The 26,082-nt window shown below is 37.3% G+C and overlaps 1 protein-coding gene across 2 annotated transcripts in view; it reads left to right on the top strand.

Moving 5' to 3' along the window:
- The window catches only part of KHDRBS3 (KH RNA binding domain containing, signal transduction associated 3), a 90,054-nt gene that overhangs the window by 13,281 nt on the left and 50,691 nt on the right, over nt 1-26,082 (top strand). For both annotated transcript variants that reach the window (XM_054283132.1, XM_054282367.1), the window contains exons 2-4: nt 13,682-13,800; nt 22,355-22,471; nt 24,614-24,760. In XM_054283132.1, the coding sequence (XP_054139107.1) occupies nt 13,682-13,800; nt 22,355-22,471; nt 24,614-24,760 (383 nt within the window). The remainder of the gene's footprint in view (nt 1-13,681; nt 13,801-22,354; nt 22,472-24,613; nt 24,761-26,082) is intronic.

The raw sequence follows: 26,082 nt of genomic DNA, 5'->3' as shown, positions 1-26,082 counted from the left end.
TTAGATTAATGCCCTGATAGTGGAAAATGGATGCGATTTGCTTTCTGAACTTTTTGGTTATAGTTTAGACTTCACTGGTGAGCATTGTGCTAACTTAATGTATTTTCTGCCTCTGAGTAGGTTGTAGGTCCTGAAGGTACCAATCCCTTATTTCTGTTCCTGTGTTCAAAGCAATGACCAAAGCTTCCAACGACTGCCTGGGCTAGGAGGCTGCTTGCTGTGATGCCTTGCATGAGGCTGATGCTGAGTATTTATTTAGTTACTCTAGGCAATAGCTAAAGTACTCAACTTGCTGGATAGCCTCCTGCTTGGTCATTTTTTCTGGGGAAAGCAGTAAAATGGATAGGAAATAACTAAATCAAAAGTACTTTTTCTCCCATTTGGATGAAGTACAAGGTAAAACTGTAGGTTTAATTCTTTACCGTTCTTTCAGACTATTTTGCTGAACTTTGTATTATTGCACTGGAGTAGTAGTAACTGGCTGGAGCTCAATGCTGTAGCTTGTATTTCAGTAAGTGTTTTGGCTGTGACTTCATTATTTCTAAGTCTGTGCAAATGATGCTAATCCCATAGGTATGTCTTGTCAGCATCTGTATGAGGTATTTTTTGGCTTCTCATTTGGAAAGGTTTCATTGCTGCTATCAAAGCTGAGATTTGAAGCTTTTCTGCAGAGTCATTGGAAAAGGGCTGAGTGGAGGGAATGCAGAAAGCAAATGTAGTTCCTTTATTCAGGTTTGGTACCTTAAACATGGCTGTGCATACTGTTAGTAATGGATGTCAAGCTGTGCTGTAATAAAACAAATGTTAGCATTATTTTTCTTTCATTTTATTGATGACTAATCAGCTGTTTAAGCTGTATCAATAATAGTCAATCAACTTTTTGTAATAACACCTTTTCCCCTTACAGTACTTCATCCTCAAAACAGCCATCCTGACATGGGAGAAATTTTACATGTACCTAATTGAAATCCTAACAGAATAGTGAATGTAATTTCAATTTAAGCCACAAAATGAAGAAATAAGAGCAGATGGCCCCTTCAGAAAAATAGATTAAACAGAATAGATATTCCTGGCCAGCTACATAGTTAATCTCATGCTTCTTGTTAAGGTGTATTGCCAATACATGGTTATTATGCAAGGATAAAGTAAAAGCTGTATGAATTTAGTGATAAAAGCTTTCCTTCATTTCCAGCTCTTTCTGATAATTTAGTGTAATGTTCGTATTTTTAAAGTTACAGTTAGAGCAAGTATGAGTAGTAATCTATTAAATTAGTTGTGTCTTGCTTTAGAAAGGGATCCTGCAAAAAGAGCAGCTCTGGGAATTTAGTTCCATTTATGATCTATGAAAATTCATGGTAGCATTTCCGGTATTTTCTGACTCTGTGACACACTGATGATTGAGTCTTTAAACCAACATGTCAGATTTGGTAGAGGGATTTGTGAGTTTTTCTCTCCTGTTGGCACAAGGAAGAGTTTCTATTCCCTGTGGTTAAATGTTCTTTTCAGAGTGGACAGTCAGATTTTTGAGTTCAGTGAAGCACCTTTATTTCTTGGGTGTATGCAAAATAACACATTCCAGCCTCTTTAGGTGCTTATTCTGTATTTGACTGGACATGGCATTCCTGCACTTGCTCTAAGGTCAAGGGGGAAGTGAGATTTGAGACTTAGTAACACATGACCTTTTCTCTAGGAAAACCAGGTGTGAACAAGTACCCATTGCAACTGTTTGAATTTCTTCCCAAATGCTCTTTTTTCTTTGTTTCTCTCAAGTAGCAAGGAGCAATAGAAGTCTACCCATGAATTGGTTATTGCTGTCTCAGCTGTTCTTCGTCTTTTAGGTACTCCAAATTTCTTAAACAGTTGTATTTTCTTAAAATTCGTTCTCTTTGTCCTCTGCCACATCTAGAAAATAACTTCATTCTGTACTTTCGGAAAATGGAGCATCAACATTTTCTTTCCCATATAAAAGCAATTTAAGCATCACTGAATCAAGAAGTAATGGCACCTCAGGTAGTTTGCGTTGGCACTTTTCTTATTGTTTCTTGGCAGACAGAAGTGATGAAGGAGCAGAAACTTGAATATATGGGGCTGTGAAGGCAGGTGGGGGACAGGCAGGGCAGGTGTCTGGTTAGAAGGAGCTTCTGCAGGTTCCCAGCATGACTGTTAAAAATATGACTGGTTTTGTTTCTGCTGTCTCACCTTGATTGTAGGTGAACTTCCCTGGCTGTGAATTGTTCTACTGCACTTAAAGGTGTCAGCTGTTTTGTGCCTGTGACATTTTGTAGTAGTTGATTTTCAGTGTATAATCTGTAGAAATGTACTGAAATATGGTATTTAAACTATTGAATATAGGAATTGCTCCCCTAAGAACCCACGTGCTCATCACTGGGAAAAAGTGTTCAGTGAAAGTTTGCATTTTGAAATTAGCTGGATGAAAACCAAAACAGTAACGTGTCTGAAGTTGATTTATCAAATAATTGTGTGACATAATTTGGCTGCAGTAAAACTCAGGCATCACATTTTAGATTTCTATATAAACATTTGATTTTAAACTGTCTTCAAAACAAACCATTAAGACAAATGAATTTGCAATGCCTTCACTGCTGAGTAGTTGCACAGAGCATGCAGTTTTCCTGATTCTTACAGTTATACCATAACCACGTCTGTTGGAAAGAAGCTTAGACCTTTAAAAATACTTTTTACTGAAGAAAGATGCTTTTTGTAAACAAATTTACTAGGTCAAAATATAACTTAACCAGAACTAATTGCTTAGTTACATTTAAGGTAAACATGAAGATAATTTCTTTAGAGAAAGATTTTGAGTCAGAGCTGTTTCTTACCACAAGTAAACCCACACCATAAGTGCTACTAAAACTGTAGTGTGTTTTAGCTTTGTAAGGTGTGTTTCAGCAAAAGCTTACTGGCATAAGTTGGTAGTTAATTCAGATATTTTAGGTATAAAACATGGTTTGTTTCAGTTTTTCTTAAATTTGGAAAGATGCATAATGTACTGTTAGGTCAATGCTAGAAATACTAGTTTAAGAAAAAAAACCCCTTTTCTTCATAGATGCCGTGAAAGTTGGAAGATTGCCTTCCTCAGGGAAGGTGCTGCATGGACAGGCACACGGTCCTACAGAGGCAGAGATTTATCTGAAGCTGTAGATGTGGCTGCTTTCCTGCAAAGACTGGTCCATTGAAAGATCTTTGGTCCTTTCCTTAAGATTTGCAGCTGGATTGAGTCTCTAAGATGGGCTTTCAAGTTTTATAACACTTCTAGGGAAGTCTGATCTTGTTCTACAATTCTGCAAAGTGGTTCTACTAATTTCATGAAAATAAGTTTAGTAGCATAATATTTGGGAAAAAATTGAATGTGGTAGCAATATGCATTATTCTGTGTAATATGTCTTCATACACAGAAAATAATTTGGATTTGCCTGCTATTGAGCACGTGGAAGGGATTGTAATTAATGTTATCCCTCTGCTAGTTAATTTTTAACTTAGATGTTTGAAGTTTTTAACATCCAATCTATGTTGAAGCTCATACAAAAAATTACCACGCAAATTTCTTTAAGCTGCACTTTCCCATAGGACAGTAGATGTGCAAGCTGCTTTTTCCTGCCAAGTTACATTACTGCAGCCCAGGACTGTAATGGGTGACAAAAAATAAAAGTACTGTCTACAATAATTTTGTCAAAAGTGGTTCTTTACCTCTTTTATCTGCTGGCAGTGGAAGTCACGGCCTTCTGAAGGAATCATGAAATGGTTTGGGTTAGAAGGACCTTAAAGGTCATCTGGTTCCAATCCCCCCTGCCATGGGCAAGGACACCTTCCACAAACAAGGACCAGCTTGTTTAAAGCCCATCTAACCTGGCTTTGAGGTTGGAGGATTAGGGTTGTGTTAACCTAATCCAGGATGGTGTGTTGGAATTAGCCCCTTCTCTTTCACATGTGTCAACTACAGTCCATAGGTTTGTTTCTTACATCTGTGGGTAAAAATGCACAAATTCTTTAGGATGCTTTTTGGCTGTTAACCTTTTTCATAAATATTATGAAAGCATTTTTAAAAATTGTGATTTTTTTGTTGTTGTTTTGCAGAGTAAAATACACAGCTCATCTATTTTATGAACCATGGCATACACCTGTTTTTGTGGTTTTGTGATCTTTCTATACAAGATTACTTTTTCACAGTTTACTTGCACATGAATAGTTTGTGCTTTAGTAAACAAAGTTTCAGATGTGGAATTTCTCAGGATTCTGAGAAATTTACATCAAAGGAGCAGAAAGCTTGTGTGAAAATCAGCAAAATAAAAAAATTATGAACAGTAGGTTGAAACAAGAGATTATACAGGAAGATTACTCCAGCCTATACTGCTTTCAATGGTTCATCTTTTAGAGGCTCTAAGCAGTGATTGCCTTCACTTTCTGAGTTCACTCAATCACTGCAATGCCACAGAATATATAGATGTTTTTTATCAATTCTGTAGTAAGATTGAGGTTATACTTGTTGGTAGAGCTTATGAGGATCAGTGGGTGTGAATTTAAGTCATAGCAGTGTCTGGTACTAACTCTGAATTTCACTGAATTAAGTATAAGAATTTAAAAACACAATAGATATACTTGCAATAGCTTTATCTCTGTTCCTTTCCCTAACTCTGTGTGAAATATGGACAGTGACAAGTTTTTATTGGACAAAAAATGCATTTTGGACAATATTGCATTCTGGGAAGCAGTGGGAGGAGCTGCATGCTGTGTGCACTTTCAGCCATGGACACTGGAGAGGGAAAACAATGGACTGCTGTACCCTGGGTCTGTCCATATCTGTTTCTCTGGACTGTTTTAGCATTTCTATGATGAATGAATAACATTGATTTCTACCATGCTCTCAGGTAAAAAATCATGGCTTTCTATGTTCCAGTATGTCATGAGAAATAAATCTTGGGCTAGGGTGAGGATTTATTCAAACTAGTATTTTCTTTTTAATTACTAAAGATGGAACAAATCTTTCCGCCAAAAGATTATTTCAGAACTCTTCAGCAAAACAGCAGAAATCTTGCTAAAACATGCATGAGAGGAAGGATCACCACTTCCACAGCGCTGGCAGTGCTGTTCTGGTGCAGCCCAGGTGCTGGTGGCCTTTGCAAGTGCATTTTCCTGGCTGGTGCTCATCTTGTTTGAACTTCAGGTCCTCTTCTGCAAAGCTGCTTCTGGTGTTTGGTTTCCAGGCTTGGGGTTCTCTTGCATGAGGTTATTCCTCCACAGACACAGGAGTTTGCACTTTTCTTTGAGCTGCACACGACTGCTGCCCATTCCTCCAGCTTTTCCAGGCACTCTTGAGTGTCATCACAACCCTCTGGTGTTTGGATCATTCCTGGTTTTCTGTTGTGTAAAGCTGCTGAAACTGCACTCTGTGGCATCATCCAGGTCACTGATGTTGATGTTAAATTTCATTGACCCTCAGAGCTCACCACTGATGTCTGGCCTGGTAGTGGTGCCCCTGACAGAGTCCTTTGAGCCAGGCAGGTCAGTTTGCACTTTTCAGTCTGCCTCATGTCTCTGTCCTGTGCCTCATCAGTCCACATGAGGATGGGGTGTGGGAAGCTTATCAACAGCCCTACTACAGATGGGGTGGACACATCAGCTCTTGTCTCATCTCACGTTGTTCGTAGTGCTGTTTAGTGCGTGTGACTTCCTTGCTCTAAGTTTGTGCAAACTGCTCTCATCTTGACCTTCTGTGTTTGGAAATGGTTTTCAAGAACTGTTTGCTACATCACCTTCCAAGAGATCAATGTGAGACGTACCTTGCTGTGGTGTCCCAGATCCTCCTCCCTGCTCCTGAAGACAGGACTGCTTTGCCTCAGTTATCGGTGACATTCCCTGATGACCATCACCTTACCAAACAGTGGCCTGTTGATGGCATCAGCCAGATCCCTCAGTATTTGGGCATGTTTCCTGAAACTTCTGCTGTAGTGATGGTTTCAAGTGAATTGTGACTTACAGAAGCTGTAAGTTGGGTTTTATTGATATTTATCAGTGGGATATAAAACATTCCTGAATTAAGGATTGCCAGAGTGTGAGGCTCTATCCTGGCCTTCTGCCATTGGGATGGAGGCTCTGGTAAAGCTCTAGTTGCCTAAAAATGATTTTTAGAGAAGTAGAAGATAACACTTCTTGGTCTTGCTGATGGCTATGGCTACATAAATCTTGCATAATGCTAAGTAAACAGCTGTACACTTATTTATGCAAGTATCAGTTATACAAAACACAGGGATGTGTTTTGTTAGCATAGCTACCTTCTAGTATTAAATATGGTTTGTTTCAATCTGCTGGCAGATTCTTAGACTGTAGACTTTGCCAGTGCCTTAAAGTGTGGTTTTAATAGTGCTCAAGTCTATTTATTTTAAGGGTCAACAACTGGATGTGCTATGGCTACTGCCTCACCTTGGCAATAGTTTAAAATGTGATATTTGCATATGGAGAGCTGCAGGTTGTGTCCATTCTTCAGCTGAGATCTGATTTACACCTTTTCTTGTGAAAGTTGTCAGAGGAGTCACAGAAAGTTTGTAGTGCTCTGCAGTGCTATCTACATGATGAGGAAGGAAGATTATAGGCCCTTCTTGATGTCTCACCAAAATGTCAAGTGAAATCTTGTGTAAGAGCTACCTGGCTGTGTTCATATACTGGAATGAAAAAGGTGAAACAGCTGCTTGTAAGGACTCTTGATACAGAATATAATTTCATTTTGCCTGAGTCCTATGCACCAAGTAGTGCTAAGATGCTCTGTACATTGGATTTTATTTTTAAGTTTCAGAACAAATGAGTTGACTTTTTCTAGTTAGTGATTGCCTGACTTTGCTAATTTAGAAATATTCATGCTTAAAGAAAGATCTGCAGTAGGCAAATGTACAGTAGGTACAGTGGGTAAATCATAGATTTTAACATTTTGTTACAAGTTATCTTCACAATGAGATAAATAATTTTCAGTGGAGTAGGTTGAGGATATGAGACTGATGTCTACATCTGCATCTTATTTTCTTCCTGAGCAAGATTGATTAAACATCTGTTAATACCTTATACATGATTTTGACAGTTCCTACTGTGGTACTTCCTCCCTTACTGCTAATATTAATCAGCTCAAACAGATTTTAGTGGAGTCATTTTTGATGTGAAGGTAATAGATGTTCATTTAGATTTGAATTGCTTAAATAAAAAAGCACATTCAAAATATTTGTCATATTGGTGACTGAAATGTATTTTCAGATCAGTGCAGATAGTAGTACCTAGACTGTAAAATAGAACTTATAATGCCTGTGAATGCAATTTAAATAAAGATTGGTTTGAATCCTTCAACAGGGATATGATTATTAATTTGAGGATTCTGAATGCTGTAGACATCATTCTGGCATGAACTGCTTATTTTATTGTAAATTGAAATTAGATTAATTGTCAGTTGCTTTTACAAAATTAAGATGGCATATGAAAGACAGTTATTTGGAATTCAACTATTGTAATAATGAGCATTAGTTGAAACAAATTAGTGTGGTTTTTTTTTATGCACAATTCACACTCATAATGCATTACTTTCTCTGCCAGTTCAGAATTAGGACCTATTATGGATGCAAAACTTGCAGTTTTTGAAAGGACTTTTTAAAGGATTAAAATGTTGGCTGAGGAGAATATGAATTTTCTGAGGCTCTTAAAGGAATGGGGGTGGGTACATTAATAGAAAAACAGCATTAAAAATTGAAAACCCTGTTGCATTTTTTATTTGTGTTTTAGACCCATTCAGGATGAGTTTAAATGTTGCCATTCCACATATATTAGTTTCCTTATTTTAAATATTTTGAAGCTATTTTTGTTCGGTTTTCCCTCTTTCCCTAGTTTTCCCTTTTTTAATTTTTTTTATGAAGACACACTAATTAGTATTTACTTTGGAAACAGAGAGTAGAAAAAGGGATATTTGTCTAAGCATTTACTCATATCAGCAACTAGACATTGTTTTTCTGGGGTATTGGGATGCCATATACAGTTGAAATTGGGAAATTCTGCATTTTTTGTGTGTCTACACAGAGAAACTGCTTTGAAGCAAACTGAACTATACTAGACATGTTTTGAGATACTCAAAAGTAGGAGGCTAAAGTTGCATCTTCTGTTTAGTGCAGAAATTGGGAAGGTTGTGCAGCTTCATGCTGGTCAAGAGGACAGGGAATGAGCAGTGGGTCTCTTAGAGGCTGTTGTAAGGAAGTCTGTGAGGTTTATTTCAGCAAGCTTTTTGGAATGTATTAAAGCCTTGGTGTGGTGATTCTGGTTCAAGTTGGTGCTGTGCAGTGCTGTTTTCAGCTCAAAAGATGAGAAATATTGGTTGGAGAGGTGCTGATTCAAAGAACTTTGAATCATCCTCTACTAGGACAGGGAATAAAGAAGTCCAGGGTAAAAGATATGTAATCTAAAGCACAATCAAGACCATTTTACTACAACAATAATGAGATTAAGATATCATCAATTTAATCAAACTTAGAATTGTAATTGGGTTCACCATCTTGTGTACTTTGGATTTACAGAACTCCTGGAAGGCAATTAGTCTCTGTGGGCAATTAGTCAGCATCCAGCACAGCAGATTTCTATGACTTGGCTTCATTGGGAAAGTTTTCATTTTATTCTTTTGTATGAATAAGTATTCTTAAAATATGTCTTCTTGGATAAATGATGGGGTTTGCCACAGTGAAAATTTCCAAATAAACCGTATGGAATGCTGATATTGTCAGTTTTTTGTCCATTAAGGATTTTTTTTTTCTCTGAAATTCCCCTACAACTGACTTGTAGTCCCCTTTTCCTCTGGGAGCTTGTCTCTTACCAAAGCTTGACTGTGTTTTTTAAAGGGGTCTTCATAAAATGCAAACTACTAAGTTAAGGTCTGTTTTTTGTGGTGCCATCACTTTGATTTGTTTCTGATGTGAAAGCAAAAGGAATCATGCTGCCAGGGGAAATGGCCCTCGAGCTCAGTGTTCTGTCTCCATCAATGGGCAAAAGCAGTGAGCTTTCAAGAGCTAAAAGGACAGGGGAAATATGTAAAGATACTTAGCCTTCAGTTTGACTTAAGAGCTTTCTGAATTGAGGAGGGTGTGACTTTTCTAAGTCAACTGTGAAGCTGTGAGAATTCACTGAGAAATATATTGCTGTTGGGCTATGCTTCAGTAGTTGTACAACATGCTTGATTGAGTCAGTCTAAATTTTGATGTTTCCTTTTCTTAGATACAAGGCAATAAAATTGCCCAAATAAAGCAAAATCTATTGCTTCTATTGTATGATGTTAGTAATTTGCAAACCCACTTGATTTAGGAGTATTTTTAAAGGATAATGTAATTCTTAGAATATTTTCACTTTCAAAATGAACGTGGAAACTATTTCTAGTGCAATTGCAGTGCAGTTCCATCAATGCCCTGTTCTCTTAAGCTGTGATCATGTGGATAACCTTGAATGAGCCTTGCATTTTTCACATTTTCTTCCATCCAAAGCAGATATATTTGGATATAATGGTGTGCTTGATAAGACATCTGAATGTCAGGAATTAAAGTAGAAAGTTTCTTAAGGATTTGCAGGCAAATTGACCTGGTTCCTGTTTCTCCTGATCTTGTGTAAAGGAAATATTGCCTTAAGGACAAATGCAGTAAACATTTCTGTTTACTTTGAGGTTGACATTAGTTCTTACATCTATTATATTGATTTACTACAGACAAATAGGGCATCACTTTGCTCAGCATTAAATACAAGTATTTATATTGGCTTAGCTGAGGGAGCTGGAATCCTGGATTGTACTTCTGCCCCAGGAAGATTAATTCTAATTGAAGAATAATATGAAACAATTCTACTTCATCATTATCTGATGTATTTACCACTGTTGTTTGGTGAATTAAATGAGGACTAATCATTGCTTAGATCTCTGCTATGATTGAATCTAAAGAAAAAAATCCATCCATGCAGTTGTTACTGCATGCAGTTAAATTCCTGTTGCATTAGCTGCATCCTTGGTCTGAGAACATGAGATTTTAATCTCTGGCATTATGGGAAGCTTTAATCACATGTTTATTTACTTCTTGTGATCTAGGAAATGGCATTGCTTCATATAGCAAAGCAATGCAGAACGTAATCTAAGGATTAAGAAAAGGCAAATCTTCCTATCCATTTGACCTTGACAATCTGATTGGATTTCCTGTGTGATCTGGCATGATTTTCCCCTAATTATCTAAAGCTTGATGTATGTGAATGATATTTCAAGAGCTGTGCAGATATGGGTAAAATTCCAATGTTTAGCTGTATTTCCTGTTCATCTTAGATTTGAAGTGCAAAGAAATAAAAAACAGTAAAATCTGAGATAAAATGTGATCAGTGGACTGGACTTTGTTCATATAAAACAAAGTCTTTTACAACAGCAATGAAGAGGAAGAAAGTCTTAAATCAGTTTGATTAACATTAGACCATAGCAGGAAAAAATTACTTAATCTTACTTTGTACTGCTTTGGCAATGGGCTATAGCTGTTTGTTAGTAAAGTAATTTGTCTTTAAAACAAACAGGGAAAATTGTGATCCCTTTTGCTGAGAGCTGATTTGCAGCCTCTTAATGGGTTTCAGTCACTTCTTCAAGCAAAAAAGAAGTTGTTTAAACAGTACAAGTAAAAGAATAAAGGGTTTTTGCTTAAAATGGTCAATAAAGTGTGTAGATACTTGGCTTAGGAAAACTGATTTTTGGAGTAAGTAATGTGTTTCTTTTAATAATTACTTTAGTGACTTGAAGTTCAGTATCTACCAGAGCAAGAAGAGAATGGTCTTTTTATGTTTTTTATCAGCTCAAAGTAGTCCCATATTATGAACATATTTAGCATTAATCACATTGTTGCAACCAAGTCCTTCAAAAACCAATTCAAATAACTTTTCTGAGCTCAAGTATTTAGGAAATACAATTAGCACTGTATTGATCTCTTAAGCGATTTATGCAGCTGGCTCAGCTGAAGAATGTTACTGAGGTAGAACTCTGTGCTTAACTCTTCAACTGCATTTTAAGTGCATCTGAGGTGTCTGAAACAGCTCATTTCCAGGTGTAATATTTTTTGGCAATTTCTAGGAAGTTCCTTAAGCCACTGCTGATTCATAAAGTTGTGATTCTCACTTTCAGGTGGGCAGGGGGATTGCAGTGTATGCCATGCTGTGCATTTGGGGATAACAGCATATGACTCAACATGAGAAAACAAATTTTTAGCATTACCAGTTAATAAAAATTTGGTGGGCTTTGATGCTGAAGGTACTTTTATTTTGTAAGTTTAGATTCTTCAGGAAAAAGTCCTTTACTGTAACAGTGATTACAGTGACTGAAAACTCGTAAGTGTCTTACATCAGGCTGGGATCAGTTGAACTGCCTGGGAGGTCTTGGTGCATTTCTCTGTCACAAAAAAAAAAAAAAAAAAAAAAAAAAGCAGCAAAATGCATTTATTTAATTTAATATTTGGTGGAGTTTACCTGTGCTTTTCTGACTTAGAAAAACTTTAATCCTAACATTTAAAATCAATATTAAATCAAATCATATCAAGTTTTGTTGCAACTGCATTTGCCTCAATCATTACAAATGGATGTATTTTTATTGCAGTTTTAATAATCAGCATTTCATGGTGTAAAATATTTCTAAAGATTAACAAATTTCTGGTCAGTTTTAAGCTTTGAATGTTTATACTAACAGAGTAATACCAACAGCAGCCTTAAAATTTAGTGTTGTGTTTCTACTTGTGTAACATAAAAGCCTCTAAGTACCTAATCTTGTTTTTCAAGAGAAATCAAAGAGCTTTGTCACTGCTGCCCTTGTTATATGAGGAAAGAGCAGTGTTACAGGTATATCTGCATTTGAATGCTGTGACAGTATTATGGTTTTACATCTGAATCTGATCTTTTGAAACTTTGACTTCTAAATGGTACCAGTCACCTGATTCCTGAAACACTAATCAATCACACTATAAAATTTTTAGTCTTAATTTCACCTGGAAATGAGTTCCAAATGAAATTGATGTAACTTTATATTTGTTTAATTGCCCATAATTCCCTATTCGGTAATGTGGCATTTCCAAATTTCCATTTTTACCTAAATTTGGAATATTGAAATATTCTTGAATATTGAATATTCTTCAGTAGTTGTTAGCTGGTGGGATAATGGTGCTGGAGACTTTTTTTTTATTGAGCATGATGTAACAAAGGACATGCTGGAGTAAGGTTGCTTTGATAGGGCTTCTCCAGAATTTTTACATTGTTACAATCCATAGGAATCAAAACTTCATAGAGACTTGACAAGAAGTTTTAAAAGTACAGCTGGGGAATTCTTTTCCTTCAAGAAGCCTTCAGATAGTCTGAGGCTGGCTTGACTTCCTTAGTTTTCAGGACTGAACAGTAACTTGGATAAATTGTTTATTTCCTGTTTTGTGTTAGTGAAGTTAGAGCTTGCATGGAAGATAAGTCTCAGTTATTAGAAAAGACGTTGGCATCTTAATTCTGTAGTGGTAAATTGAAATGGACTGGTATTATAAAACAAATCTGCTAATAATGCATGGATTTTTTCCACAGTTAGAAATTTGTTGGTTTGTTCTGCTTTTCATTGGACCTAATTTCAAACCAGACTGTCTTTGAAGGTGTACTAAAGGCTGGTTTCTCCTATATTTTTGATTGGATTCTTTGTGTTCAGGTTTTCATTAGTCTCCTCTCAGCCTAATATCACATTCCCATTAGAGAAACTGCAGGGTCTTGATGAATGTCCTTAATTTCTAGTGGTCCAGTAGAGTAGAAGGGTGTTTCTTGTTGTAACAGATGAACTGTGGAGATGCTTGTGGAGGACAAGTGCTAGATTCCCACAGCAGAGCTTCTCTGGCACTTGTGAAATGGGTTGGGTTTTGGTGTGTGCTAACATCTTTAATGCTGCAGCATGATGGACCCAACCCAGCAGAACTGCTTCACTTCATCTCCCTGTGTGCTCCTCATGAATCCTCTCTAATGAAATGAAATCTGCAGCTTTTCATTAGCACACTGGAGAGTCAATATTTGGAGAAAAGTATAATCAAGAGTCAGTTTTGTGTGTGCCTCTGGAATGAATTGAGTCATGCAAGCCAGGGTTTGAACTTGTAAATCCCATTCCTAATAATGTCATTGTTGGTATAACACTAATCTCGGATTTTTGGGTATGATCTATGTGCCTCAATTACATTTCTGAAATTCTAAAAGATTAATTTGACATTTGTTCCTCAGTCCACTGTAGAAAGCCGCCATTAAAACTGATTCTTTATAGAAGAGGAACAAAATTGTTGAATATTAAACTATGCTATGTTTTTTAATTTATACATGCTCAAAGGTATCTAGGAATAGTTTTCACTAATTGAGCCATATAAAAAATGTATCCTAAGTGTTAAATGACTACAGTATTTGCAATGCTAATTCAAGGTGCTGGTATAAACATGAATATACAAAAAAGGGAAACATGCTTTATCCTGTTGGCCTTGTATAACCAATTACATGTATTGATTGCACAATATGTCATAAGTATGCCCTACAGTATTAGCTTTGAAATGTATTTATACTGAATATGAAGATTCTTGGCTTTGTTGCATTAAACTAAATTGTTGCATTAAACTAAAAAAATAACTTTTTTCTTTAACAGAAATTGAAAAATTCCAAAAAGGGGAAGGAAAGGAAGAAGAAAAGTATATTGATGTAGTCATCAATAAGAATATGAAGTTGGGACAAAAAGTTCTGATTCCAGTAAAACAATTCCCTAAGGTAAGCCCAGTTTTCATATTTGATAAATATTAGTTCTTATAAAAGATATTTCACTAGTATCTTAACTATTCTTTAATGTAACATTTGAAACTATTACCTTACTTCTACTAAGGTAGAAGTGATTCTACCTTAGAGCTCCTACATTCTTCATTTGTTGGAATAAATGTGCAGGAAAGGGGTGGTGGTCACATAAAATAGTATGTTGAGAGCAATAATTGAGCCATGTTTTTGGGATAGCAGGATCCTCTTCTTCTGAATATCAAGAGGAAAAACAAGTTTTGAAGTTGAATCTGATGCCAGACTTTGAAACTTTCTTATTGTAGCTGGAAGTGCAGCTTAAAATGCACCATTAAGGAACTAATTGTGAAAATTTTCTTCTCATCCTCTTAAGTTTCAGCCATTGTTATTCTTGAATGAATTATAGCTTGACTGCTAAATTATGCAGTCTGTTCTGGAGGGGTAGAGACTGCTGCATTAATATCTTTGCCCTCCATGAATTCTTAACACTTCTTTACTGCCAAGTATTATCCTGCACTAAAATATTGCTGCCTGGAAGCATTTGTGCAACATTCAGTAGGCTGTGGAACTTTATTATTTTGGTGCTGCTTAGAATTTTAAGGTTAATGTTATGACAATCAGATTAGCATTTTTTAAAATTTGTTTGAAATGGCTTTTTCTTCCTACTAGAAATTTCAAGACTATCTGTTCATGGAGGGGAAAAAAGTCACCATTCCTCCCTTCTGTTTAGGAAAACCTTTTAATTGTTTGGGTTTTTTTCTGCACAGTATCAGTGTTTTTCTCACAGGCCTGTGCAGGATAACTTGCAGGGATTTCTTTCCTGCTGTTCAAAATTTCATTAAATATTTTTTGAGTGAGTGCAAGGCTGCACATCATGTGGGCACCTCTTTGGAACTCTGACTAAAGTCATATTTATGGCTAAGTAGAGCTATATACAAGCATGCAAAAACATGAGGATGGGAAGGTGAAATACATGAACCCCTTATTCCATGGTCAGTGTTTGCAAACAGGATGTTTTTCTTCTAAATGTTGAATGTAGATACTTGAGCTCAGGGGCAAGAGAGGCAAACTGGCCATTAAAAAGGGAAACACTGCCTGCTGAAAGATACTTCTGCTTCTTTATCTAGTGTCAACTTTCCTTATAGGACTAAACACAGACATTATTTAGGATAGCTAGTAGGAAAACCTTTGCCATATTTTGAATGGCTAGAGATGCTCTGCTGTTTGATTCTGACCCATAAAGACACTGAGCTGGAATAAAGCCTGCTGTGTGCTATGGAAAGAACCCTGAACTTATATCCAGGCAGGTCCAGAGGTGCAAAATAAAGCAGCTGTGCAGAACAGACATGTCATGTGAGTTCCTGCATCTCTACTAGGACTGCTCCACAGAAAGGAAAATATCTCTATTCACATAAATCTGTCTTCTGCCTGAGTGAATAAAATCCTAGATACTTAATATTTAAGAATAATTTTACCCCAATATTTGGGAGTTCAACTTCTCTCAGAAATTTCCATTTTATTGCATGTAAATGGATATTTGATGAAGGTTACTCATTAAAGATTCTGTAGAGTCAAAATGAACTAAAATTTCTCGCTGTATAGGGAGTATCAGTTCAGAATTATGATAGGTACTCCTGATACCTCTGAAAAGCACCTGCCCTAAACCACAGCAAGTCACTGCAATTTGCTGTCACTTGGTATTAGAACCAGACTTGTGGTTTTATTTTTGAGATTGAATAAATTATGATACATTGTATGAAATGACATAACATGGCAAACTAAGAATCTTATTCTGGTATACTGTAGTCTGCAGTAAGTGACATGAGTTTTAGATGCCTGAACATGGGAGAACAAAATCTTTTTGCATCCATAAACTTTTGAAGTGCTAATCCTATTTCTATTTTATGTGTTCAGAGGAGGGATCAGAAGTTAGAGATGCTTTGTCAAGATTTGTGTGATGGATATGGGGTTCCAATCATCCTGGTTGCCCTGAACTCTATGTAGAGTGCATGTGTTGGATATTTATCCATGTTGGCTGATTGGTGACAGCCAAGGTGGCTTCACTAAGGACAAGCTGTGCGTGACAAAACTGGTAAACTCCTTTGGCAGGGTTGGTAGATAATTATTCCTTGGTTTACATTTGCCAGGGATAACTCTGGGAAAGAAAGATGCCTCTGCTGTTTGTTTATATTGATATTTAATTAATCGTATCATAATTTTTTGTTATAAAAGACGTCTGTGAATCAAAACAACCCATCAGTGCCCTGCCCCCAAGCAAGACAACTTGCTAGACCTGAAATGTATATTACATTGCCTTTTCCTTCTTTAAAACTTTTCTGTAACTCTGATTCCTTGAATAAATCATAATAGCCTCAGCACAGGTCAGGCAGTGCAGGCTCTGATCAGATCAGCCTGGCATGGTAATGCCTGCTCACATTTCCTGTCCTGTCACATCCATTCTCATGAGCCCATGGCTGGGTCCTGTGCAATTACCTCTGACAGCCCTGCAAGGTGACAGGTTAAGTGCAGCCGAAGCTCTTCAACTAAAGTGCAGAGCAGCTGGGTTTCTGTTGGAAAAGAAACTGGTAGACCTCACATTCAAAAGTGTATATTGCACTTTTTTGGGCATCTTTGCTCCCCCTGAAAAATTATGAGTTTTTGGTCTTTTGCTTAGTGCACAAATAGTTGAGTGTTCCCGGTGATGTGGTTGATTGGCCTCCTGCCTAAGAGCTCTTGGTTCTTTCTGTGATGCTCTGTAATTAAATACTTTAGCTGGGAACCTTTGTCTTACTCAACCCTTGGCAGTGTTAGTTAACATGCTTAATCTTATGCTACAGATAGTTGGTCTAAATGGGTTTTTTTCATACCTGGGCCTTAATAGAAGGAGATGGAATAACCAAGACAACCTGAATTGTCTGTGCTATGAAATAACTCAAGATGATTAGTCCCAGGAGTTATGTTCAGTTTCTCCTTGATGCTGAATTACTATTTGAATAAATTTCCTTGTGTTATTTACAGACTCCTGTAAAATTAGTCCCTGATTTACTGTGTCTTGATATGGTGACAGATAGCTGGTCTTACCTGGTAAGACAAAACCTTGTGGAAACTCCTCTATTGATTGCAGGCCTAGTCACATCTTTTCAAAATATGGTTGTGCAGGGTCTTAGAGTTTTTGGTTTGGTTCAACTCTGCAGGTGCCTCCAAGAGGCCTGAAGAGCTGTGATACAGAAATTAATCTGAGGTATTTAGGGGAAGCTTGAATAAGCTTTGGTAATGCTGTCTGCAGTCCTGTTATAACTGGCACATCTACTATAAGGAAGGATTAGCCAGGTTGGGCTTTTGTGCAGCCTTATAGGAAAAGAACCAACTTTTTGAGGTAGAACTGATTTCAAAATCAAATTACCTGTAGAAAGGAGTCCATGTGCATGCTGGGTGTTGAAACTGCAGGTAGTGGAATGAGATCTTGTTAGCTCAGGGCTCTGAGGTTAGAGTGACTTGCTCTTTGAGCTGGTGAATTCCTCAACTGACTCTGGGTTGTGCGTGAGAATGTGATGCTTAAACCTGTATTTCTGTTGTGTTTCATGCTTGAAAATCTTCAAACTTGCACAGACTTAAAGGCACACAAAATGAGCTAGCCACTCAAGGAAGGTCCTGATGCTGTTGTGGAGGGACTCTGGATCTGTCCCAGCTCTGCTATGAAGAGCCATCACATGTGGAAGGTGTTTTAGAGCTTTGTTGTGTACTTGTGAGGCAGGAACGTGTTACCCCTCCCATACATTTAATGAATACGCATTGTGAAGTAGTTTTGTCTCAGAATCTGATTTTGCTTTGACAGTTTGCTGAACTTGGGTGTTCTGAATTAATGGAAAAAATAGCTTCCATGGGTGGTAAATGGAATCATGATGGCTTTCCATGAGATGGATCAAAACTGTAGGGAATAATTATTTCCATTTTGACATGCTACCATTTTAAAAATTGCCCATAGATCTACACTTAAATACTGGGTAAATCTCAGAAGTTAGGAAGAAATGGTCTGTTTTTCCCCAAAGTGATACTTTAAATGTATTTTCTCAAAAGTTACTGACTTGTGGAACTGGTATCCATTTAAGCCTTTTAGCTCAACTTTTAAAGTGAAAATACCTGTTCTAAAATATCACTGTCATATACAATATATCTGTCATTGTTATGTAAAGTCATTGAGAGATTAATATTTTAATCACATGACTAGTTAGAAAGCAATTTTTCATAATAGCTCATTTCTTGAAGCAGAAATGAGAAAATGTCATTGCATAACCAGAAGTAATGTGGAGAAATAAGCATCAATAGTAATCACAGAGAAAACTTTTGAGCAGCTTTATAGCAAAATTGACCAAGCTTTCTGCTATGAATAAATGTTTAAAGACCTATTATTATGTTGCATGAAGCAGAGTAGTTTGTGATGTAACATTGATGCTTGAAGCACTTACCTTTCTATAAAAACTTTATCTTTCTGAGATGAATAGGAAAAACCTTGAAGCTTGCCTTGTTTCAGGTCATTCCAGGGGAAAGTGCTCTGAATCTTAACTTTTTTTTTTTTCTAGTGACCCTGTCACAGAGAAACCATTGCAGAAAACTAATATATGAAGAAAGCTTTCCATGGTTTTAATAACAATGGAGTGCTTAAAGCTTTACAGGAAAGCATTTGGTCAAGCATTTATACTTTCACTAAGTGTTTTAAGCTGGATGAACCATTCTTAGCAGACTTGCCTTGGTTGGGGATAAACAAGGATTACTTTTTCTATTATATCCCCTTTTCTGTAATATATACATTTAAAAATGTGGTAACACTGGCATTAGATTTTTTTTTGTTGTTGTTATAATTCATATAGTAGATCAAATGGTTCTGAAGAGAATTGTTTCCTCCCAGGTCTGTTTATCAGAGTCTTGGTATTGGTTTTGCAAAGATATCTGTAATTTTGCTTGAGATACCATATTTGCCAAATCCTTCAGAGCTGGTCTAGAAGCAAATTTGCGTTGAGGACTTCATCTCCTCTTTTATATGCCATTGTCCATAGTTTACTGGAACTTACCTTCTACATTAGAAGCTGTCTTAGGGCAGAGACAATTCCTAATTTGACAAAGGTGATCCAGAGTAGAGTGACATTTATGGTGGTCTCTTAAGAATTCATCTGTCCTGTAGAACTGAAAACTTCACCAGCTTGCACTGGAGTACAGTGTGACTGCTTTTATACAATGTTAAGCTGATGTTGGTGAAGGTGAGGACAATTTTTGGTATTTACAGCAGTTTGGAGGTGATTGTGCTGTTTGAGAGGGTGAGTAAAGAGGGGAGTCTGGAATGTCTGATTCTGATCCAGCACTAGTGAATGTGGCTGGTTTGACTCGGGCAGAGCAGCTCAGATGCCTGTTTGTTACTATCCACTGTACCTAATTCAGAGATAGTTTATAAGCTTGAGTTCAGTAATAAACCTGAATTTGTTCTTTGTTCTTGTGCTCTTGGGGCAAATAAACCCTAAATGTGAAAGGAACATGGATAGCAACTTGTATGTGAGAACTCTTGTGTAAGAGCTTACCTGGATCTGCCAGGCTGACTTGCTTCTGTAACACCAGCATATAAATGGGATTTGTTAATTTTGTAAGTGGCATTTCTTTTCCTGTGTGCTGGATTTGTACCTTTAGGTTTGAGATATTCTATTATATGATTGAAAGCAGTGTATAAGTAATAGTAGTAACTTAGTGACTGATACTTTGAGTGTTTCTGTATCTATAAAATATCTCAAAATAAACCTTTGATCACATATTCCAATTTGATGTAAAAGGGAGATAAACCAATGGTTTGAACAAAATGTTCAGAGTAAATAATCTGTTTTCTACTGTAAAGATTCCTTCAATATCATAAATGGGTTTTATTTATGGAATAAGCAACTGAAGTGTTCCAAAGCCTCTCAGTTTTGTTATGTGGGAGCAAAAATGCTTTGTGAGTGTGTTTCAAGCCATATTTTACTAACCTTTGTTTGTGCTTTTAAGCTACACCTAGAAGCATTGTGCTTTTAAATTAGCAGAATTTCAGACTTGCAACACAAGTTTCTTATGCTTCAGACTTGTCAAATCAGATATTTGGAGCCTTGGTGCTCAGGAAAGAATAGTTCGGTGGATCTCAGGATGCAGACAATACATTTTCATGTTCATTAAATGTGTCTAGAACATGTCATCTGTGCAGTCCTTGGATAGCTTCTGTAGTCTCTGACTTTGGCACTAGAGATTTCATGGTTTTTAAAAGATGACAACTTTTGGAGGTATTAAAGTTTGGTATGTCAAGTTTTAGATTTACACAACATTAAACTACTTGGTTTTAGCTGAAAGAATATAGCTGCAGTAAAGAGTAAGTGTTTATTTTTGTTCCCAGTAGCTTAAAAGGCTGTTATAAGTAGACATAAGTAATCTTAAGTGATGCTTGAAAAACTGAGGTGGTGTTCCTCTACATGAAAGCTTTACTTTCAGCTGAACTGTGAGCTTCCTTTAAGGAAACTCTTGCTAAGGAGTAATTGACATCTTAAGGTTCAAATTTGTTACAAATTGTTTCAATTGGTTTGCTTTCCTTAGTTATAGCTTCAGAAACAGTAAAATCAGAAGTCCAGGTTAAGGGAATCTCTAGAGAACATCTGTGCCATCAGATGTTCAACCTTCTATTGAAATAATGATTGTAAATTAAATTGCACAGGACCCCATCAGTGGCCTCCTGAATATTCTCAGCAAGGGAAATTTTTGCCTGTATCTGTTCAGTCTTTCTGATTAATATTTTTATTTACTATATCTTAGGACCTATATGAAAAAAATGGACAACTCTAAAAAAAAAATTTAAAGAAATTTCCTGAGAATTTTTTGATGTGACCTGATAATTTCAGAAAAGGCTGGTTCATGCAAGCTTAAATTTAATAAGCGCTTTAAACTTCAGTGATCTGTAAGCCATTTTCTCAATAGTATTGTGTCAGGTCTACATTGGGAATTGCATTTTCAACTAATAGGGGGAATAAACTTATATTTCCATATTTAGTTGACCTTTAATGCTTGTTTTCCTTTTTGTCTAAAGCTGAAAGAAATGAACTGGAGCTGTAGACTTTGTGCATTGTAGGGTGAGTGGAGCTGGACCTTTGTTCCATCATTTCAGTGTAGCAGCAAGAGATTTGTGACTGCCATTGCCCCATTGTTAGGTCCTTTCAAGTAACTCCAGGTGAACAGGGAGATCAGTGCGGCCCATCTGGGCTCTTCAGTGATGTGGTAGTAGAGGAACAAGCAAAGAACTTACAAACTGTTTCATAAATTTGAGGCCATAAGGCTTAAGCTCGTTTGCTGTTCAGCATCAGTATATTTTATTTCTGCCTAAAACTATCTTTTTAACATGATTGCATCACTTCAGGTGTTGAGTGCTTCAACCTTCTTATCTGTTGCAACCACTTTTCTAGCATTGGTTATCAGGGCAAAGGGGGAACAATACCTTCTTTAACCTTCCTTTTCTGGTTGGACATCTGGAGAAGCCCTTCTGTTGCTTTGTGTCTTTTGCCAGATTCAGTTTCAGCTGTGCTTGGGCCTTCCTCACCTCAACTCTACACAACCAGACTTCATCTCTATACTCTGCCCAGGTCACCTGTCTTAACTTCCCACTGTCTGTGTATTTATTTCTTGCCCTTTAGTTTGACCAGCCTGTCCCTGCTCAGCCATGCAGGTCTCTTGCCTGAATTCTTGCTGCTGGGAATCACTAACTCTTGTGTTCAATAGAAGACTTCCCTAAAGATCTGCCAGCTCTGTTCCACTCCCTCATCCCTGAGGGCACTCTCTCAGGGCATCCCACTGACTAGCTCCCCAAAGAGCTGGAAGTTTGCTTCCCTAAAATTCATGATCCCAACTTTACTCCTAACCCAATCCACATCCAATGCACTCCAATCCTGGTGTGCCCATTGAGCTCATTTGCCTTGGTGACCAGCAGATCCCATTATGCCTCCCCTCTGGTAGCTCTGTCTGTAACCTGGGTCAGGAAATTGTCCCATGTGCATTCCAGGAGTCTCCAGGGTTGCCTGGGGCTCACCTTGCCTCTTTTCCAGAAGGTGTTGGGGTGTGGGAGTTGGGTCAGGAAATTGTCCCACATGCATTCCAGGAGTCTCCAGAGTTGCCTGCAGCTTTTCCAGCAGCTGTTGGGGTGGTTGGAGTCCCTCAGCAGGACAGAAGCCTTGGGCACGATGCCTCCAATGTTAGCTGGAGCAAGGGGGCTTTATCAAGGCTCCTCTTGACCTGGCAGCCTGTATTGGACACCAAGTTGTCCTTGAGTTCAGATACTTCTGTGTTGCTGGAGCCACTGACATTCTATTAATTGTACTATGTGATTGTACTTAATATTTTTTAATTTTTGATCTAATCATTTGCACCTATGATCAAAAGCTGTTTCAGCAAAATATCCCTTTTATTTACTCATTGCTCATTAATTTACAATTAAAAATCCAATGAAGTTAATGTATTGGTTTTTTGTTTGTTTGCTTTCTTACAGTTCAACTTTGTGGGAAAACTTTTGGGTCCACGTGGTAATTCTCTAAAGCGTTTACAGGAAGAAACACTGACAAAAATGTCTATTTTGGGAAAAGGTTCCATGAGGGACAAGACAAAGGTAAGGCCTGACTATATCAGTGGAGTTTTGATACTTAACCTTAAACTTCTGAGGAGGGGAACAAACCTTGTAACGAAAATTGGAACAAATAAAAAGCATAGGAGATCCTAATCTTGATTATTGGTTAATGTCTCTTTTTGGCCCGTCAAGCCAAGATTCCACGTGCAGTGGAATCAAGCCAATAGATGTCACATAGAGGAAGGCGGAGAATTTTATGGGAGCTAAATTGCTGTCAAAGAGGGATACTGGAATGGGAACAAGTTGTGGCTTTTGTGTTGATCTTCATGGGAAATGAAAAAAAAACAACCAACCACCTGAAATGCATAATGTGTTCCCAAGGTTGTGAGATGTAGCCAGTGAGTAAATGAGCTTATTTTCATTTGTGTGCTGTTATAAGAGGTTTAGTGTGTAGTATTTTCATAGAACCACAGAATGTCCCGAGCTAGAAGGTGCCCACATTGATCATCGAAGTCCAACTTCTGTCTTTGCAAGTAATGGAGAAAGAAATGGAATCATTGCCAAGTCTTGTTACAGAACTAAAATAAAATACAATAATAAAGTGAACTTAGCAAAAAAAGCAGAGTGATCTTACAAGTTTGGTGATGGGAATGATCTTAAAAAAACCTGCATTGAAATTCTGTGTGTTTTGTTGAAGGTGCTGATTGAAATGCTTTTTTACCAGATCCTATGCAGCAAATGGTGACTCTTCCATTGCTTATTGCTTTTATCAACTTGATTGATAAACACAGAAAGGAAGTTTCTTAGCACTCTGTTTTCTGCACAAACTAACTGCACAGTGATTTTTTTTCCTCTTTAGGAGAAAAGGACAGGTAACATGTGGTTCAAGTATATACTAAAAACCAGTATATGGGGAACTCAACTGGCTTCCAGGGCTGGTGACTTATATGTTTTGAGTAACTGTGCCTAAAGTATTTAACTGAGAAGCAGTTCCTATTAAAACTAAATATTTGATCTGTGATGTTTATATTATGTTACTTGCTATTTTTATGATCTCTCTTTTTTATTGACAAAATAATGATTTTGCTGACAGAGTCTAATCCTGCTGAGTGACCTCTTAATATTCTTGGTCTGAGTGCTCTGACAGTGATCTAGACTGGTTTTTTTGGTTATTTTTCCTGTTTTAAACATCTTCATAGTTAAACACAAATCATGTTGATAGGAATGTTATTCATGAGGAGCAGAAATGGATTGTCACATATAAACTTCAACCCATAATTAGGGGTGTGCAGGGGAGATTTCAACTATGATTGCAATTTACAATTTTAGTAATCTTAAGGGTGAAGTGCTTACCTGGTGCTTGCCAAATACAGGAAGCTGCAGGGGAGTGTTAGCTTTTTAGACAACAGGACTGCTAATTATTTGATATAATGTTATCATTGTATCTTAGGACCTATATGAAAAAAATGGACAACTGTAATAAATACTTTTTTTTTAAATGAGAAAGTAGTTTTAGGGCTGGTTTCATCCCTTTGGACTAGTCAAGTACACACAGGCAAGGGGCAGCCTGAAAAATGCAATTGCTGCCCTTTTGGTGTGTGAATCTTTTGCATGTGAATGTCAGTATTTGAGAACTGAGCTCTGCTTTACTCCGTTGAACTCAGCTTTGCAGTCATTGAAGTGGGTTGGGTGAAGGAAGATGAAAGAAATAAGCTTGCTACTGAAATAGCAAGTGAACTCTTTTTGCTAATGTTCTCTTCCCTCATTTCATATGCTGTTAACTTTATGTCCAAATAGCACAGTTCTGTGAAGGATGCACTCATTGGATAGAAACTGCAGTGTGAACAGCACAGTAATGCTGAGATTGAAATAATATTGGTAAAAGAAGCTTGCTCTTGTGGAATATTAGATCAAACCCGTTTCTGTAGACTTTACTTTCAAGAAAAAAGTGTCTTCTTAATAAAACTGGTGCACCTGGGAAAACTCTTGGAAGCATTCCTCCTTGTGCTGCAGTTTCTGTCTGTGAGCAGAAGCTGTTGGCTCTTACTTTGTGTTACTTTTTTATTTGCAGACATCTGAACATGAGTGAACAGTATTTGCAAATTCCTCTGGAGAAACTTCAACACTTGCATTACAATGTTTCAAATGAGAAAGTGTAAAAACAATCTTTTTCTTATCTCCTAGGAGGAAGAGTTGAGAAAAAGTGGAGAGGCAAAGTATTTTCACCTAAATGATGACCTACATGTTTTAATTGAAGTATTTGCTCCACCTGCAGAAGCATATGCCAGAATGGGACATGCATTGGAAGAAATCAAGAAGTTCCTCATCCCTGTTAGTATTTTTTTTTAATGAGAATTCTGGTAGTCTTGAGTGAGAACTGTTATCTCTAAAATTGAGCAAGCTGGTCGAGCAAAGGTGTCTCTGTCCATTGCAGGGGGTTGGAAATAGATGATGTTTAAGGTCCCTTCCAACCCAAACTGTTCTGTGGTTCTAAACAGTGCACAACATTGGTCAGGTCATGTTGCTTGATTTCCTTTGTGAAAGAAATGATGATTGTCAAATACTTTGCATTTTGATACAGGCAGTTCACTGGGTGAATCTGTAACTGTCCACACAAATCTCATTACTTGACCTACAGTAAAAGAGAAACTTATTCTTGCCTAATTAGTCATATGCAAAGTATCACAGACTACAAATAATTGTAAAAGTCTGTAAAATGTGTGCCTTTAATGTTTTCTTTGTAAATATGAAGCATCAGTTTAAGAATTAATACATTTGAAGTTTTAGTATTTCTCTCACCTGTAATCCTGGTTTAGTATTGAGTGCTGAGAATCAATACAGGTTTATCTTGTATCTTCATTTTTATCACCATACTAGTGATACATGAGCTATACTTGTTCTCTGATGTATACTTCAGCTTCCATTGTATGGGTGTATAAAATGACATCTGGTTTCCAGTACAATTTTGTACTCCAGGTTTAGGATATATCCAGTTAATGGGTTTCTAATGTCTTCTATTAGAAGATAACTTCATCTTCTCCTCATGTAAGAAGCAACCTTACTTCTTTTCAATCTTAAACTGCTTGAAAAAATCCAGCCTCTCTGAGGAAGTTCTGGGGCACTTGAGGTGATGTTTCTCTGTGTGAAGTTCCCACCTGTTTTAGCTCTTAAAGGAACATTTCTTCAGTCTCTATTGGTGATCAAAGGAATAGTATAGAAAGCAAAGCGTTCTCAAGGTGCATTGACTTCTGTTTATTTTTACTGCTGAAAATGTTACCCAAGTGTTAGTGTTTATTTGTGTTAGATCTGGGAATTGTGGGGACCTGGCCAAGGAAAGCTTCCTGAGGCATGTGCGTGAGTGACAACAGCTTGGAAATGTCTGAGTGGAGCCAGAGTGGCTGTATTGGGGACCAGCTGGGGTTGTCTCTTGTACAGTTGGTGCTGGTGACTTAACAGCTCCCGTGTGTATTTTGGGAATTATAGTTTGTGCCAAACCTAGTCCACATCTGTGTAACCACCCAGAGAGTGGCTGGGCATCAGAACAGGCTCCCCAGGGAAATGGCCACAGCACCAAGCCTGACAGAGTTCAAGAAATGGACAGTGCTCTCAGGCAATGGTGGGATTCTAGAGGTGTCCTGTGCAGGGCCAGGATT

The sequence above is a fragment of the Melozone crissalis genome, unplaced genomic scaffold (genome assembly GCF_028551555.1).
Source record: "Melozone crissalis strain CALT ecotype California unplaced genomic scaffold, PUWL_Pcris_2 ptg000002l_1, whole genome shotgun sequence".
NCBI lineage: Eukaryota > Metazoa > Chordata > Aves > Passeriformes > Passerellidae > Melozone > Melozone crissalis.
The sequence above is the reverse complement of the archived record's forward strand: the minus strand, read 5'-3'. Positions and strand labels throughout refer to the sequence as shown.